Genomic DNA, 19,025 nt, shown 5'->3' on the forward strand with positions numbered 1-19,025 from the left:
CTGTTATCTTGTAAATGTCCAAGGGGTTATATTATACCTAAAAAACAAAACAACATAAAACAGTAGACATCTGAAGTAAAATAGTAAAGTACAAGGCATAACACATTTTGATATTGTAGATGCCTAAACCGGAGCTGATCCCCTCCATTTAGTTAGACTCGCACATAGACGTTGAAATGATATTCGCAGTTACATAGAATATGTACATAATCAGCAAGAAGACTTTTGCTACATTCCCCTAGTTATGTTGCTCTGTATGCTTTAAGTTAGCTGTGCTTATATTTTATATAGAAAATGTAGCGCGCTGTGTCTAGGTCAAGGTTTCAGGTGACGTTTCATACTAGCCCAAAAATTTTCAGAATCTGTCACAAAATGCACTATCAATGTATAACTCCCCTGTTTGCAAGTATAGTGTCTGTTGCTGAGAGCCCAAGCGCAACCCCGGCCGCGGGCCACGCCATGATCCCAGCCACACTTCATCTTTTCACCGTGGAGTCAAAACTATGTATTATGCATCCAAACCCTCACAGACTATTAAAATCACTATGGGGGCCCCCCATCCCCCTGATAAAACAATCTGGGATACAGGGCAATATTGTTTACATTTCAGTGCTTCCCCTTGAATATTATTTATAGAGTTATGTTATAATAAAATTAGTCAGTGTTCTGTTTCTGCCGGTTTTAGCGTATCTAACCATTGGGGCGAGTACATACATATCAGCACATAACAATTAAAATGTAGAAGAAACACATAAACATTGAGAACAAAACTTGGTTAGAGCTTATGTTAAAGCATTTTTTAGTCATTGCGTGTCCGTGCCTTGCCAGCACACATGAAAAGTCTAGCCCCCCTCAAATTGTAACGATGAGGCCAAAGTACCACTAGATTCTGCCAGGCTAATGACCGGTATATCGCCAGCACATCTTCTCACCTGGGTAGAATAGCTCATGTCCGAGAGTTCACACATGTCCATCTTTGAGTGTGTATTAGGCGTAGTGCCCGGCTCCATAGTTAACACTCCTTCATAACATGCGGTGACAGTGGGGTTGCTCAGATGTTGTATTTGAAGCAGGTAATTGAGTATATTTGAATCCACAGTTTCTGTGAGTTGCTGCTTCTGCCGCTTGTAAAAACTACTTCCCCATTCATCCCAGCAGTCCTGCATCATAGAAATACCAAACGTTGCCCGCTGACAGTCGCGTGGGGTAGACTCCATTTTGGTTTTGTCTGTTAATTTTTCCCGCCGCGGGGGCTCCAGCAGCAGCCATTGGAGCGCAGTTCCATCCATCATCTCCAGATCAGTGTCAGGCATCACATATTTGATGGTAGTTAGCTGTTGTGCTTTCATCGAAGCCATCTTAGTGTATAGGAGAGCAGATTTCCCCTGTATGGGTGTATGGTCTAGATCGGGCTCATCACAGTGCAGAGCCATTTCAGTCTCTTGTGCTATGGCTGGCTGGTCCGGTAGTGCTGTACAATCTGACCCCTTCACTCTGTTAATAAGGAGCTGCAATTCTCGCTCTGAGGGTGCTTTTTCGATTAGTGCCAACAACATAGCTTCAAGCTTGGCAAAGCGGCTGTCTGTTATATCAGTAAACTCTCCGGTCTCCATTGCGATGTTCCTTTGAAATAAAGTTCTCTTTAACGCCCTTGTATCTTATGTTAATGTGCGTTTTCTTTGTGAGGTGGTAAAGGCTGTGCAAAGTCTAAAGAAAAACTTTTCCTGTGATAAGACGATCAGCTCCAGCAAATTACCCCGGAGGTCCGGGGGGGGGGAACGCTGCCTGCGAGAATTAGCCGCCGCTGCAGGTCTCTTTTGTCCAGTTTCAACCCAGGGGTCATAAGCACAGCAGGCTGTAGTTGATAGTTCAATCTTTTATAAGTATAGGCTGTATAATCTGAGCTATAATCGGCGGCTTATTGCCATCTCACCTGGAGCTCATGAAACATGCGACTGCTCAGAGCCGCTACTTGGACACGCCCCCCTAGGATTTTTTTTTATTTTACAGGCAACTTTGTATTTATTTTAACTCGGTACAATAGCTATTAAATAGTTAATAACTATTTAATAGCTACCTAGTTAAAATAAGTACAAAATTACCTGTAAAATAAATCCTAACCTAAGTTACAATTAAACCTAACACTACACTATCAATAAATTAATTAACTAAACTACCTACAATTAAATCAACTAAACTAATTACACCTACTCTAAGCCCCCCTAAAAATAACAAAGCCCCCCAAAATAAAAAAAATGCCCTACCCTATTCTAAAATAAAAAGTTAACAGCTCTTTTACCTTACCAGCCCTCAAAAGGGCCTTTTGCGGGGCATGCCCCAAAGAAAACAGCTCTTTTGTATTTAAAAAAAACATACAATACCCACCCCACATTACAACCCACCATCATCAGAGCAGTGCTCCAAAAGCCGCTACTATACAGCTGGAAGCCTACCTGGGAGAGATCTCTGTACTTCGTTCAGGCAAACCCCTGAAGTACTGGGAAGTTAATAAACTGAGATTTCCAGCTCTGGCTAAAATGGCCCAAAAATATTGTTTTGCCCCATGCAGTAGTGTGAAAAGTGAAAGACTGTTCAGCTTAGTGTCAAATGTCGTTAGCAGAAACAGACTTATAGCTGAACATGCAGAGATGCTTCTGTTCCTTAAAAAGAACTTGCCACTAACTTTTGAAAAATTATTCTAATAGCTAGATTGCCTGTTATACTACTAGTTCTCATCTTAAACAATTATGCTCAAAACATACTGTACATCCTTAGCCAGGGCTGGACTGGGAATAAAAAGCAGCCCTGGAAAAATATGAAGACCTATTTTCTGTTGAGTCAGTAGAATGCAGATGACCCATTTTTCTCAAAGGCAATTACTGGGACACTCCTTCCCCAATATTTTTTTTCAGAATTATATTACTTTGTATTAAATACAAATGTCAGATTGATGTTATATAGGCACCCTACAACCCAATGGCATCCAGTAATCACCCTTATAAAATGTAGCTTTCCAGCCCTAGCTGCTGCAGCTGTTATTTATTGTTATTATTAATATTTTTTTTTGTAATATTTTTATTTATAAACATGTTCTGTGAACTTTGTGACATCAATCAAATAAAACTGTTTTATTATTTCAAAATGTCTTTTGAGTTACAGTTCATAATTATAAAGAAGCTATCTTAAATAATTAGTCTTATTGTGCTTGGTAAACTGTCATATGACATTAAAAAAGAAGTACCGGTAATTAGTATCGGTGAGTATTTGAAAAAGTATCGGTACTTGTACTCTGTCATATAAAAATGGTATCGGTGCAACCCTAATAATATGTTCTCTACTGTGAATAAAAACATGTAATTCAAGTTATTATTTAGAATTTTGTGACCATTAAATTCTAGTTTTCTTGTTCACAAGATAAAGCAATTGCTTCATTACAGGGAAGCTTCCTAGAAGATATGCGGAAGGGCAAGCACAGCTATAGGCAGTGAGGTAGAAACATTGCCTGATTGAAAAATAGTGTTTTGGTGTGGGTGCCAAAGGTGCTCAGCTTGGCATAAAACTGCAGGCAAATAAATTTACTGGTACTTTCAGCATGACGTTTTTTTTATACGTCATGACTGAAAGTACCCTTTATTTATAGCACTGATTATTACTAGCATTTCAAAAAAGCTATGGATTTACAATCATCTTAAAACCATAATTTATTGCCCTATTGATCGAAAATAAAACAAAACAGTATAATACATTGTACTCACCTGGAAATAAATGAGCAGCTCGTTGCAAAGTGTTTAACGGATATTTTCTCTTATTTTCAGTGGACAGAATTCCTGCTGCCAATTCATTCACTCCGGCGTATAACAGTGATCCCTAAGGTACAAAAATACAGAGCTTTACACTACAATACACGTTTCCTCGCAACACTCAAAAAAAAAATAATAAGCACATAATCCTACCTTTGCTTTATTTAAACCAAGAGTTTCAGCAACCGCGCCAGCAACTGCTCCTCCCTAAAATATAAACAACCATGATTTCATTAACTACATTCCATTTTGTTTTTGCAAAAGATTGCACACATTTCATATAGTATAGAATAATTCCATATACTCTATACAAAGCTCAGACTTTTATTAAGCTATTGCAACGATGTCAAAAACAATATTCAACAACAATGGGCCTGTATTATACTGGATTTATTTTAATAAGGGTGATTCAATCTAAAATTGTTTACCAAAATACTAAGAAATGGACTGTGAAATATTCAAATACAGGTAGCCCTCAGTTTACGCCGGGGTTAGGTTCCAGAAGGAATGGTTGTAAATCGAAACTGGTGTAAATTGAAACCCAGTTTATAATGTAAGTCAATGGGAAGTGAGGTAGAGAGGTTCCAGGCCCCTTTTTAAAAATGGTTATAAGTAACACCTAATACATTATTTTTAAAGCTTTGAAATTAATACTTTAAATGCTAAACAGCATTATAAACCTAATAAAATAATCACACAACACAGAATATATAATTAAACTAAGTTAAATGAACAAAAACATTTGCTAAACAGCATTATAAACCTAACAAAATAATCACACAACACAGACTTCACTTGCATTTTTCTGCAAACAGTTCTTTCTATGCATTCCAATCTGGACTGATTTATAGATAGGAAGATCTTGTTCGTTTGAAATCTGCTCGATAGCTCAGGTCTGGTTAAACTGATTAATTTCCGCTTGCTTGGCTTTGCTGCAACACAAACGGACAGCTCCACCTACTGGCTATTTTAATAAATGCACTGCTTCCAATGCTTTTTAATAGCAGTCAAATGACTGGAAAAAAAGGTTGTTATTCTGAAACGGTGTAAATTGAACCGTTGTAAAACGAGGGCCACCTGTAATATGTTTTCTGTTATATAAATTGTTTATCATAATATTTTACCCCAAACAGACACAATGGATCACCTTTTTCTATTAAAAAGCTGAAGCAAAATTGCAGTTGCTAGAAAAAGTGTGTGAACCCGAAAAAAATGTGGCAATACATTACTGGGAGCTAGCTAAACACATTGGTTACAAGACAAATAAGTGCAGCCACCAATCAGCCGCTAGCTACCTAGCTTCTGAGCCTACCTAGGTACACTTTTTAACTAAGAATACCAAGAGAGCAAAGCAAATTAAATAATAGGCTCTGTCTGAATCATGAAAAAAATGGGTTTCATGACCCTTTAAGGTTTAAAATGTTTCCTAACAGACAATTAGAAATGGCATCTAGACGTAATCCAAATATCTGACAATTTAAAGGCACAAAATGTAAGAGATGCTAAGAAATAAATAAAAAATGTTACCTTTGCATTTCTTGGAGAATATTGAGGGACTACCCTTGATAAGAATGACCACAACTCTGGGTTTCCTGGGTGACTAAATGGACAAACATTAAGAAGATTATTATTATCATATATTTGTAAAGCGCCACACAATTCTGTAGTCCTGATGATCAACGCATTGAAACTTAAAAACAGCTATTTCACAAACTAAAGTAATTGCAGTACCTACCAAGGTTTTGCTCTTCCTTTAAAGTATTTGTTATTGCATGCACTTTGTATTTTGGTGTAACATTTTGTTAGAGTGCGTTATTAAATATTACTTAAATAGCCACTCACAATGAAACAGAATGCTTAATACCACAATAAACATCTTCATGCACAAAGTTATATACTCAGTATTGTTGTATATAATTCCTCATCTTTGGCGTTAGGAATCTCAGAGACATCTCAGAAGGTTCTACCTATCTCTTTTTCTCTATTTACAGTCTTCAGTTTAGCCAATAGCAAAGCTAAGACATGTTAGAAAATCACTCAGGAGAAAGACTACACTCACCTACAAAGATGCCAAAATGGTCCATCATGTATCATTTTAAATAAGGTTTATTTTTAAAATTATTTCAAGATTTATATTTCTAAATTTATCCACTATGTTTTACTTTTACATTGGCCTTGTATATTTGTATTTAATTTAGTGAAAAGCTTTTTGCCTACAAGTTTTTTTGTTTGAATACTCAAATTACAAAAAAAACAACAAAACAACAGTCACTTCTAATGGATTGAAATGTTATAGAAAAGAAAGTTTAAAAAAACAGTTGAGTTGAATACAAAGTTACACATATGAAAATCAAATGAACTAAAATTGGGAACAAGAACATCCAACTGGTAAAAAAAACTTGGAAGAGATGTGTCCCTTTCTGAGACCAGAACAAAGGACAAAAAAAATCACTAACAGTAAAGCCAGATTTTTTTTTTCCAACAATGTAATTTTCCATAATTTCCAATTTACGCATTATGCATAGTGTATCACAGAGGGCTACACCTAGTTGCTAAGTCATATCACAGGAGCATGCACATTACTTTTCCACTGCCGTCAAGACCATACAATGATGTCAGCATTTAGAGTGTTTCTTCTTGCCCTGCCAGAACACTCAGGTGATTGGCAATCATAATGATGACGGAGCGAATCCTGTGCCACTGCGCATAACCATTGTCCAATTGCCCTTGCTGATAGGAGTTCACTTGCATAATAACTATTATCCAAAATATAATTATTCTTAGCACAGTGATAATACTATTAAATTCATGGCCTACATTTTCAGTAGGCTGCCTTGAACTCAACAGAAACAGATTTAATCAGGAGTTTTATGTAAGTAAATAGCATTTATATTATACATTTTAAAAAAATGAAATTGCATATTAAAGTTAAAATCATGCTATTGTTAAATACAGCGCAACAATTTAAGCTTCCCTGATAAATTATTTATTTTATGGTGGTGAGAGTCCACAAGCCATTACTCCTGGAAATTCCACTCCTGGCCACTAGGAGGATGCAAAGATTCCAAAAACTCCAAGAGCCCTTAAAACCCTCCCACATATAGCTCAGCAAAAAGAAGAGAAAAGGTAGAAAAGGAAAAGAGCAGAAAAAAAGGCAGGGGACAAAGAGGTGCATACTTGAACTGCCACCAGAAAAAAACATATTAAAACCTAGCAAAAAATGGGCGAGTCTCATGGACTCTCACCACCATGAAAGAAATGAATTCATCAGGTAGACATAAATTATACTTTCTTTCAAAAACATTTATATGTAACCTCCCCTCCCCAGAAGACAAAACTGCCTGCGCTTTCCGAGACCCACAAACTGCACTCTAACCCAAAAGACTTGCGTTTGATGAGATTACAGTCCAATATGGATGAACAAAGGATGCGCCCAAAATGATGGACTGATTATTTAACCACCAAAAAAAAGCAGGAATTGTCCCACTCAGAAAACGACTGCTGAAGTGTACAAAGATGAAGAGGCCTCATGTGAAACCAAACAAGATGGAATAGCATCCAATGCTGCTATCATCAGACCCACAACTTCCATGAAAAAAAGAAAAAAAGAACTAAAGATGAGAACCAGCTCAAAGTAACTTCTGTCTCCTATGATCTGTTAAAGATTGTCTGACAGAGTCTTAACAGACTTTTCTTCAGAAACCTTAGAATCCAAAATCCCTACGTACATAAAACCTCTGTTAAAAGATAGTGAAGGTGCTCAAGTAAAGCATAAAAAGAGGAGCAATCTGTTTCTTCTAATTATCTGAAAATATCTAACCCTTTAGAAGACAAATCTAAGGAACCAGAATCTGAAACATGCAATTTAACAGACCTAGTCCTATTAAAATCAGGTAAAATAGAGAAAGGATTCTCAGAAACCGACCTTTTTGAGCTTACTTGGAGGCATAGCTGTATGGAACAAACAAAGGGAGGACAAATACCCTCAGAAGCAAGAGCAGCATTGGTCTGATTAGAATGCATTAAATGATCCATACAAGAAATACAAAGCTAAGTAGTGGGAAGGGAACAGGAATCAGCTTGCAGAAAAGACATTTAAAATTAGTATGAAAGTGTACAGTGGATCTAGCTTCCAAGGAACCAGTATTTAAAGTAGTGGGGACAGTTCCAATCATGGAAAAATAGACCTAGATAATAAATCACAGAAAATAAATATATCAATGTGGCAGGCAAATAAACAATCAAGGATTATAAAACACAATATATCCTACAAAGGAAAATAGGCAAATATGTAAATGAACAGAGAACCTTCGGCAAATTGACCCACAAATATTAGCAGCTCTTTAAAGAATAGTAAAAACTCACCCCCTCCATGAGCCAAGGACAAGCAACAGAAGCCACCGCGCACATTCGTAAACTAGGCCAAAATATGCGAAACTAGGCCAACAGGCGTAAGCTTAAAGGAGCTTAAGTTTTAAGCTTAAAGTTTTTTCTTTGCATAAATGTTTTGTAGATGATCTATTTATATAGCCCATAAAGTTTTTTTTTTAAAAAATGGATAGTTTTGCTTATTTTTAAATAACATTGCTCTGATTTTCAGACTCCAAAGCAAGCCCCAAAATTTAAGGAGAATACCGAGGTATACCTACTCCAGCTTGCTTCTGTTTTTGTAAAGGGTCTTTCCATATGCAAAGGAAGGGGGAGGGGTGGAGTGTCTGATATTTCCCACTTGCAGTGTGTGTTCCAGTAACCTTTTAAACAGAGCTAAACTGGAAGCTTCTAAGTAAGTTTTTAAACAGTTTTATACTGGATTTTTATATCAGTATCTGTGCATATTATAGTAGTGTCTATTACATTATATGAAAATTGGTGTATACTGTCCCTTAAACTAAACATGCAAGGCACACAAACAAGGTCAACGCGCGCTACAAATGGTAACGCATGTGAAAAGCGTGGCAAAAAGCCGATACGCACTAACAAACTCAAATGCACCCATAAATAACAAGCGCTCTAAAAAACATAATTTAGGTTCCTGCAGCCAAAACTCCCATACAGAACATATAAGGAAAAATGCCTGTTGTAATAGTCCCCTGACTAAGATGTACAACACTTACGGCTATATTTAGCGTGGAGCGCTATCTTAACGTGCGCCCGTAAGAGGGGAAATTTGCCCATTTACAGGCGCACGTTAAAGATCCAGTCATTAAAGTGGTCAGACCTCTAGTTAATGAAAAAAAGTTGCCCCAATTGTGCTCCAAACTAAAGCGGACAGTACAGTAACATCAAATAACTATATGACCATTTTTATTTTATTTTTTAAAAACGGCACCTAAAGTAACTTTACATGGAGGTCAATGGGAAACTGTGTTTTCACTATATATATATATATATATATATATATATATACACATATACACCGGTATGTGCTTATATAGATATATATTTATGTGTATATATAAGCATAGGTGGTTTGCCGTGGCTGCCGGCATGAAAACTAGGCTCCTATTGGAGCCTATGGAAGCACACTTTTGTGAGCAATTGGCTTGCGGCAATTCTAACGCGAGGTCGCGTTCACATTGCACCGCACCTGTAATACCAGCGCACATTTCCTCCACTCGTAATCTGGCCCTAAATGTACCTACTAATAGCCTATAGGCTATGTGAGTGACAACAAAATAAACTACATACTTACATGATAAGCCCCCATTCTACCAGACTTACCATGTCCAGAAAAACTGCTTCCAGTAGATAGACAATCCAGTGCTGCACGTGTGGCAACAGAGGATCTAAGTATGTGTAGTATAAAAGGAGGAGGCTAATCGACCAGTTCCCACAACTTCTGTGGTAAACCTGTGACTAACTCCCACTTACACTTAGCTCTCTAAGGGAAAAATGGGCCACAAAATCGGTCTGAGAACCCTCCTCACAGAAAAACATCTCAACACTTCACCTTTATCCTGCAGAGACAAAGATAAGCCTAGTGTACCAGTGAGGTGGGAGGGTTTTAATAGTTCTTGAAGTTCTGGTAATCTTTGCCTCTTCCTGGAATTCCCAGGAGTAATGACCTGTGGACTCTCACCATCTCTTTATGTAAGAAAACAGGATTAGAACAAAATGTAATAATTTATTACAAAAACCCTCCCATAATTTATGTAAGAACTTACCTGATAAATTAATTTCTTTCATATTGGCAAGAGTCCATGAGCTAGAGACGTATGGGATATACAATCCTACCAGGAGGGGCAAAGTTTCCCAAACCTAAAAATGCCTATAAAAACACCTCTCATCAGACCCAAAATTCAGTTTAACGAATAGCCAAGCAGTGGGGTGATAAAAATAAGGCGTAAAAAAGCATACAAAAAGAGGAACTGGAAATATTATTGTGCTTTTATACAAAAAATCAGTACCACCATAAAAAAGGGTGGGAATCATGGACTCTTGCCAATATGAAAGAAATTAATTTATCAGGTAAGTTCTTACATAAATTATGTTTTCTTTCATATAATTGGCAAGAGTCCATGAGCTAGTGACATATGGGATAGAAATGCCAAAGATGTGGAAAACCACAGAAGACTATTCAGCTATTTCAGCTATTTCCGCAGAAAAAATTAAATCCAAACAAAAAAATAAGTCTTTCTTATAAATTTCAAGATTTTTTAACCATAAGCAGAAGAATCAAACTGAGACAGCTGCCTGAAGAACTTTTCTACCAAAGACTGCTTCAGAAGAAGCAAATACATCAAAATGGTAAAATTTAGTAAATGTATGCAAAGAAGACCAAGTTGCTGCTTTGCAAATCTGATCAACCTAAGCTTCATTCTTAAAAGCCCAAGAAGTGGCGATCTAGTAGAATGAGCTGCAATTCTCTGAGGCGAAGACTGTACCGCCTCCAAATAAGCCTTGTGAATCAAAAGCTTTAACCAAGATGCCAAAGAAATGGCAGAAGCTTTCTGACCTTTCCTAGGACCCGAAAAAACAACAGACTAGAAGTCTTTCTGAAAATCTTGGTAGCTTCGACATAGTATTTCAAAGCTCTTACAACATCGAAAGAATGTAGAGATCTCTCAATAGAATTCTTAGGATTAGGATACAAAGAAGGAACAACAATGTCCCTTGATGATATCAAAAATAGCATCACAGATAAAATGATTAGCATGTTGAAGCAAACGAACAATGCTATGCAAATCAGGATCTTTTTCACGTTGTGCTAAGCTATCCAACCAAAAAGTTGATGCAGCCGCAACATCAGCCATATAAATGGCAGGTCTAAGAATATAGCCAGAATGTAAATAAGCTTCCCTTAGATAATATTCAATTTTCCTATCTAAAGGATCCTTAAAAGAAGTACTATCTTCCATAGGAATAGTAGTACACTTGGCAAGAGTAGAAATAGCCCCATCAACCTTAGGGACTTTTCCCCAAAACTCTAATTTAGCCACTGGCAAAGGATACAACCTTTTAAAACTTGAAGAAGGAACAAAAGAAGTACCAGGCTTAGACCACTCCTTAGTAATTACATCAGAAATAGCATCAGGAACAGGGAAAACCTCAGGAGTAATCACAGGAGGATTATAGACAGAATTTAAACGTTTACTGGATTTGTTATCAAGAGGACCAGAATCCTCAATATCCAAAATAATCAACACTTCTTTCAACAAAGAACAAATATACTCAATCTTAAAAAGATAAGTTGATTTATCAATGTCAATGTCTGAAGTAGGATCTTCTGAGTCAGAGAGATCCTTATCAGAGGTGGATATATCAATATGTTGTTGGTCATTAAAAAATTCATTAACATTATGAGAAGTTTTAAAAACATAATTTATGTAAGAACTTACCTGATAAATTAATTTCTTTCATATTGGCAAGAGTCCATGAGTTTGTGACATATGGGATATACAATCCTACTAGGAGGGGCAAAGTTTCCCAAACCTCAAAATGCCTATAAATACACCCCTCACCACACCCACAATTCAGTTTAATGAACAGCCAAGTAGTGGGGTCAAAAAATAAGAGTAAAAAAACATACAAAAAGAGGAACTGGAAAAATAATTGCGCTTTTATACAAAAATCATAACCACCATAGAAAAGGTGGGCCTCATGGACTCTTGCCAATATGAAAGAAATGAATTTATCAGGTAAGTTCTTACATAAAATTATATTTTCTTTCATGTAATTGGGAAGAGTTCATGAGCTAGTGACGTATGGGATAGAAATACCCAAGATGTGGTAGACCACAGAAGAGTCACTAGAAAGGGAGGGATAAAAATAAAAACAGCTATTTCCGCTGAAAAAATTAAATCCACAAAAAAAGAAGTCTTTCTTATAAATTACAAGAAAAAAACTTAAATCATAAGCAGAAGAATCAAACTGAGACAGCTGCCTGAAGAACTTTTCTACCAAAGACTGCTGCTGTAGAGGCAAATACATCAAAAGCAGAAGAATCAAACTGAGACAGCTGCCTGAAGAACTTTTCTACCAAAGACTGCTGCTGTAGAGGCAAATACATCAAAACGGTAGAATTTTGTAAATGTATGGAAAGAAGACCACGTTACTGCTTTGCAAATGTGATCAACTGAAACTCCGTTCTTAAAAGCCCAAGAATTGGCGACTGATCTAGTAGAATGAGCTGTAATTCTCTGAGGCGAAGACTGTCCCGCCTCCAAATAAGCCTTGTGAATCAAAAGCTTTAACCACGATGCCAAAAAAATGGCAGAAGCTTTCTGGCCTTTCCTGGAACCAGAAAAAAACAACAGATAGACTGGAAGTCTTTCTAAAATCCTTAATAGCTTCGACATAGTATTTCTAAGCTCTAACAGCATCCAAAGAATGTAAAGATTTTTCAAGAGCATTCTTAGGATTAGGACAGAAAGAAGGAACAACAATTTCCTTACTAATGTTAGAATTCACAACCTTAGGAAGAAATGTAAATAAAGTCCTCAAAAGAGCTTTATCCTGATGAAAAATCAGAAAAGGAGACTCACGAGAGAGCAGACAATTCAGAAACTCTTCTAGCAGAAGAGATAGCCAAAAGGAACAATACTTTCCAAGAAAGTAGTTTAATATCCAGAGAATGCATAGGCTCAAACGGAGGAGCCTGCAAAGCTTTTAAAACCAAATAAAGACTTCAAGGAGGAGAAATTGATTTAATAACAGACTTGACACGAACCAAAGCCTGTACAAAACAGTGAATATCAGGAAGCTTAGCAATCTTTTCATGAAATAAAACAGAAAGAGCAGAGATTTGTCCCTTCAAAGTACTTGCAGACAAACCTTTACCCAAATCATCCTGAAAAAACTGTAAAATTCTAGGAATACTAAAAAAATGCCAAGAGAATTTATGAGAACACCATAAAATATAGGTTTTCCAAACCAGATAATAAATCTTCCTTGAAACAGACTTACGAGCCTGAAGCATAGTATTAATCTCCGAGTCAGAGAAACCTCTATGACTAAGCACTAAGCATTCAATTTCCATACCTTCAAATTTAGCGATTTGAGATGCTGATGGAAAAACAGCCCTTGAGACAGAAGATCTGGCCTTAAAGGAAGTGGCCAAGGTTGGCAACTGGAGATCTATCTATCTATCGGGTTCTTGTAAAGCGCGGCTATTCACCCGTAAGGGTCTCAAGGCGCTGATCCGGACAAGATCCGCATACCAAAACACGTGAGGCCATGCCGGTGCTATCAGAGACACATGTGAATGTTCCATTATGATCTTGGATGATCACCCTTGGAAGGAAAACTAGAGGTGGAAAAATATAAGCAGGTTGGTAAAACCAAGGAACTACTAATGCATCCACCATCTCCGCCTGAGGATCCCTGGACCTGGAAAGGTACCTGGGAAGCTTCTTGTTTAGATGGGATGCCATCAGATCTATTTCTGGAAGACCCCACATCTGTACAATCTGATGAAATACAGACCACTCCTCTGGATGTAAGAACTGGCGGCTGAGATAATCCGCTTACCAATTGTCTACACCTGGGCTATGTATCGCAGAAATTAGACAGGAATTGGATTCCATCCAAGACAGTATCCGAGATACTTCTTTCATCACTAATTGAAATCACAGTCCAGGCAGGACGAACAAAAGAGGCCCCTTGAATTATCTGATGATGGTCTAACCACCAGGAAAGAGAGAGTTGAAAGTTGGGATTTAAGTAAATAAACTGTGATATCCGAGTATAATCCCCACACCATTGATTCAGAATGCAAAGCTGCAGAGGTCTCATATGAAAACAAGCAAAGGGGATCGCGTCCGATGCTGCAGTCATGAGACCTAAAATTTCCATGCACATAGCCACTGAAGGGAATAATCGAGACTGAAGGTTTTGACAGGAAGAAACCTATCTCATTCGTCTCTTGTCTGTTAAAGAGTCATGGACACTGAATCTATCTGGAAACCTAAAAAGGTAACCCTTGTATGAGGAATCAAGGAACTCTTTGGTAAATTGATCCTCCAACCATGTCTTTGAAGAAACAACACCAGTTAATTCGTGTGAGATTCTGCTAAATGTAAAGATTGAGCCAGTGCCAAGATATCGTCCAAATAAGGAAACACTGCAATACCCTGCTCTCTGATTACAGATAGAAGGGCACCAAGAACCTTCAAAAAGATTCTTGGAGCTGTTGCTAGGCCAAATGGAAGATTAACAAACTGGTAATGCTTGTCTAGAAAAGATAATCTCAGAAACCAATAGTGGTCTGGATGAATCGGAATGTGAAGATATGCATCCTGTAAGTCTATCGTGGACATATAATGACCTTGCTGAACAAAAGGCAGAATAAGTCCTTATAGTCACCATCTTGAAAGTTGGGATCCTTACAAATTGATTCAAAAACTTCAGATCCAGAACTGGTCTGAAAGAATTTTCCTTCTTCGGGACAATGAATAGATTTGAATAAAAACCCAGACCCTGATCCAGAAAGGGAACAGGTACAATCACTCCTGAAAGCTCTAGATTTGAAACACACTTCAGAAAAGCCTGAGCTTTCACAGGATTTGTTGGAACGTGAGAGAGAAAAAATCTTCTCACAGGAGGTCTTATTCTGAAACCTATTCGATAACCCTGGGAGACAATATTCTGAATCCAATGATTCCGAAAGGAACCTGCTCAAATGTCTTGAAATAATTTCAAGCTGCCCCCCACCCCCCTACCAGCAGAACTGGATCGAGCGCCGCACCACATGCAGACTTGGGGGCTGGCTTTGGTTTCTTGTAAGGCTTGGATTTATTCCAACTCGAGGATGGCTTCCAATTGGAGCCAGAGTCTTTAGAGGAAGGAACGGATTTCTGTTCTCTATTCTGACGAAAGGAACAAAACCGATTAGAAGCTTTAGATATGCCTTAAGACTTTTTATCTTGAGGCAAAAAAACTCCCTTCCCCCCAGTAATAGTGGAAATAATTGAATCCAACTGGGAACCAAATAAATTATTACCCTGGAATGAAAGAGAGAGTAACCTAGATTTAGATACCATGTCAGCATTCCATGATTTGAGCCATAAAGCTCTTCTAGCTAAAATAGCCAAAGACATAGATTTAACATCAATCTTGATGATATCAAAAATAGCATCACAGATAAAATGATTAGCATGTTGAAGCAAACAAACAATGCTATGTAAATGTAATGCTATGTCTTTTTCTCATTATGCTAAGCTATCCAACCAAAAAGTTGATGCAGCCGCAACATCAGCCATAGAAATGGCAGGTGTAAGCATATAACCAGAATGCAAATAAGCTTTCCTTAGATAAGATTCAATCTTCCTATCTATAGGATCCTTAAAATAGGTACTATCTTCCATAGGAATAGTAGTATGTTTAGCAAGAGTAGAAATATCCCCATCAACCTTAGGGACTTTTTCACAAAACTCTAAATTAACCACTGGCAAAGGATACAACTTTTTAAACCTTGAAGAAGTAACAAAATAAGTACCAGGCTTAGACCATTCCTTAGCAATCACATCAGAAATAGCATCAGGAACAGGAAAAACCTCAGGAGTAGTTACAGGAGGTTTATAAACATAATTTAAACGTTTACTGGATTTATTATCAAGAGGACCAGACTCCTCAATATCCAAAGTTATTAACACTTCTTTTAACAAAGAACGAATATACTCAATCTTAAAAAGATATGATGATTTATCAGTGTCAATGTCTGAAGTAGGATCTTCTGAGTCAGAGAGATCCTCATCAGAGGAGGATATATCAGTATGTTGTCGGTCATTACAAATTTCATCAGTAATATAAGAAGTTTTAAAAGACCTTTTACGTTTATTTGAAGGTCGTTATAGCAGTCATAGCCTTCTGTATCTCATCAGCAATATAATTGTTCATATCAACAGGGATATCATCTACTTTAGATGTTGAAGGAACAACAGATACTGCACTAGCACTAATAAAAACCTTCTCTGCATTCAAAAGCTTATCATGACAACCGCTACATACTACAGTTGGAGATATAATCTCCACTAGCTTACAACAGATACACTTAGCTATGGTAAAACTGTGTTCAGGCAGCATGGTTCCTACAGTGACTTCTGAGACAGGATCAGATTGAGACATCTTGTAAAATGTAAAAAAGAAAAATAACATCAAACAAAAATATCTTATTTCCACATATAGAAGTTTCAGGAATGGGAAAAAATGCAAATTATAAAATTGACAAAAATAAGCAAATAGCATAGCCCTCTTAACATAAAGAAGGCAAGGAGCATATAGAAAGTGTAGTAAAAACATAATTTATGCTTACCTGATAAATTTATTTCTCTTGTAGTGTATTCAGTCCACGGGTCATCCATTACTTATGGGATATATTCCCTTCCCAACAGGAAGTTGCAAGAGGATCACCCAAGCAGAGCTGCTATATAGCTCCTCCCCTCACATGTCATATCCAGTCATTCGACCGAAACAAGACAAGAAAGGAGAAACTATAGGGTACAGTGGTGACTGGAGTTTTAATAGAAATTTAGATCTGCCTCAAAAAAAGACAGGGCGGGCCGTGGACTGAATACACTACAAGAGAAATAAATTTATCAGGTAAGCATAAATTATGTTTTCTCTTGTTAAGTGTATTCAGTCCACGGGTCATCCATTACTTATGGGATACCAATACCAAAGCTAAAGTACACAGATGATGGGAGGGACAAGGCAGGAACTTTAAACGGAAGGAACCACTGCCTGTAGAACCTTTCTCCCAAAAACAGCCTCCGAAGAAGCAAAAGTGTCAAATTTGTAAAATTTTGAAAAGGTATGAAGCAAAGACCAAGTCACAGCCTTGCAAATCTGTTCAACAGAGGCCTCATTCTTAAAGGCCCAGGTGGAAGCCACAGCTCTAGTGGAATGAGCTGTAATTCTTTCAGGGGGCTGCTGTCCAGCAGTCTCATAGGCTAAACGTATTATGCTACGAAGCCAAAAGGAGAGAGAGGTAGCCGAAGCTTTTTGACCTCTCCTCTGACCAGAATAAACGACAAACAGGGAAGAAGTTTGAAGAAAATCTTTAGTTGCCTGTAAATAGAACTTCAGCGCACGGACTACGTCCAGATTATGCAAAAGTCGTTCCTTCTTTGAAGAAGGATTAGGACACAATGATGGAACAACAATCTCTTGATTGATATTCCTGTTAGAAACTACCTTAGGTAAGAACCCAGAACTACCTTGTCTGAATGGAAAATCAGATAAGGAGAATCACAATGTAAGGCCGATAACTCTGAGACTCTTCGAGCCGAGGAAATAGCCATCAAAAACAGAACTTTCCAAGATAACAGCTTAATATCAATGGAATGAAGGGGTTCAAACGGAACACCTTGAAGAACTTTAAGCACCAAGTTTAAGCTCCACGGCGGAGCAACAGTCTTAAACACAGGCTTAATCCTAGCCAAAGCCTGACAAAAAGCCTGAACGTCTGGAACTTCTGCCAGACGTTTGTGTAGAAGAATAGACAGAGCAGAAATCTGTCCCTTTAACGAACTAGCAGATAAGCCCTTTTCTAAACCCTCTTGTAGAAAAGACAATATCCTAGGAATCCTAACCTTACTCCATGAGTAACTCTTGGATTCGCACCAATATAAATATTTACGCCAAATCTTATGGTAAATTTTTCTGGTAACAGGTTTCCGAGCCTGTATTAAGGTATCAATAACCGACTCCGAGAAGCCACGCTTTGATAGAATCAAGCGTTCAATCTCCATGCAGTCAGCCTCAGAGAAATTAGATTTGGATGGTTGAAAGGACCCTGAATTAGAAGGTCCTGCCTCAGAGGCAGAGGCCATGGTGGACAGGACGACATGTCCACTAGGTCTGCATACCAGGTCCTGCGTGGCTACGCAGGCGCTATCAGAATCACCGATGCTTTCTCCTGTTTGATCTTGGCAATCAATCGAGGAAGCGAAAACGGTGGAAACACATAAGCCATGTTGAAAACCCAAGGGGCTGCTAGAGCATCTATCAGCGCCGCTCCCAGGTCCCTGGACCTGGATCCGTAACAAGGAAGTTTGGCGTTCTGGCGAGACGCCATGAGATCCAGTTCTGGTTTGCCCCAACGATGAATCAGTTGAGCAAAGACCTCCGGATTAAGTTCCCACTCCCCCGGATGAAAAGTCTGGCGACTTAGAAAATCCGCCTCCCAGTTCTCCACGCCTGGGATATAGATCGCTGACAGGTGGCAAGAGTGAGACTCTGCCCAGCGAATTATCTTTGAGACTTCCAACATCGCTAGGGATGGTTCCCCCTTGATGGTTGATGTAAGCCACAGTCGTGATGTTGTCCGACTGAAATCTGATGAACCCCAGTGTCGCCAACTGAGGCCAAGCTGAAAGAGCATTGAATATTGCTCTTAATTCCAGAATATTTATTGGGAGGAGTTTCTCCTCCTGAGTCCACAATCCCTGAGCCTTCAGGGAGTTCCAGACTGCGCCCCAACCTAGAAGGCTGGCATCTGTTGTTACAATCGTCCAATCTGGCCTGCGAAAGGTCATACCCCTGGACAGATGGACTCGAGAAAGCCACCAGAGAAGAGAATCTCTGGTCTCTTGATCCAGATTTAGTAGAGGGGACAAATCTGAGTAATCCCCATTCCATTGACTTAGCATGCATAATTGCAGCGGTCTGAGATGCAGACGCGCAAATGGTACTATGTCCATAGACGCTACCATTAAGCCGATTACTTCCATGCACTGAGCTACTGACGGGTGTGGAATGGAATGAAGGGCACGGCAAGCATTTAGA

The 19,025-nt window shown here is 38.2% G+C and overlaps 1 protein-coding gene across 2 annotated transcripts in view; it reads right to left on the reverse strand.

Moving 5' to 3' along the window:
• The window catches only part of SKIC3 (SKI3 subunit of superkiller complex), a 403,595-nt gene that overhangs the window by 86,794 nt on the left and 297,776 nt on the right, over nucleotides 1-19,025 (reverse strand). For both annotated transcript variants that reach the window (XM_053701496.1, XM_053701495.1), the window contains 3 exons: nucleotides 5,328-5,400; nucleotides 3,954-4,007; nucleotides 3,756-3,867 (listed from right to left, as the gene is read on the reverse strand). In XM_053701496.1, the coding sequence (XP_053557471.1) occupies nucleotides 3,756-3,867; nucleotides 3,954-4,007; nucleotides 5,328-5,400 (239 nt within the window). The remainder of the gene's footprint in view (nucleotides 1-3,755; nucleotides 3,868-3,953; nucleotides 4,008-5,327; nucleotides 5,401-19,025) is intronic.

This window comes from Bombina bombina, chromosome 2, assembly GCF_027579735.1.
Source record: "Bombina bombina isolate aBomBom1 chromosome 2, aBomBom1.pri, whole genome shotgun sequence".
Lineage (NCBI taxonomy): Eukaryota > Metazoa > Chordata > Amphibia > Anura > Bombinatoridae > Bombina > Bombina bombina.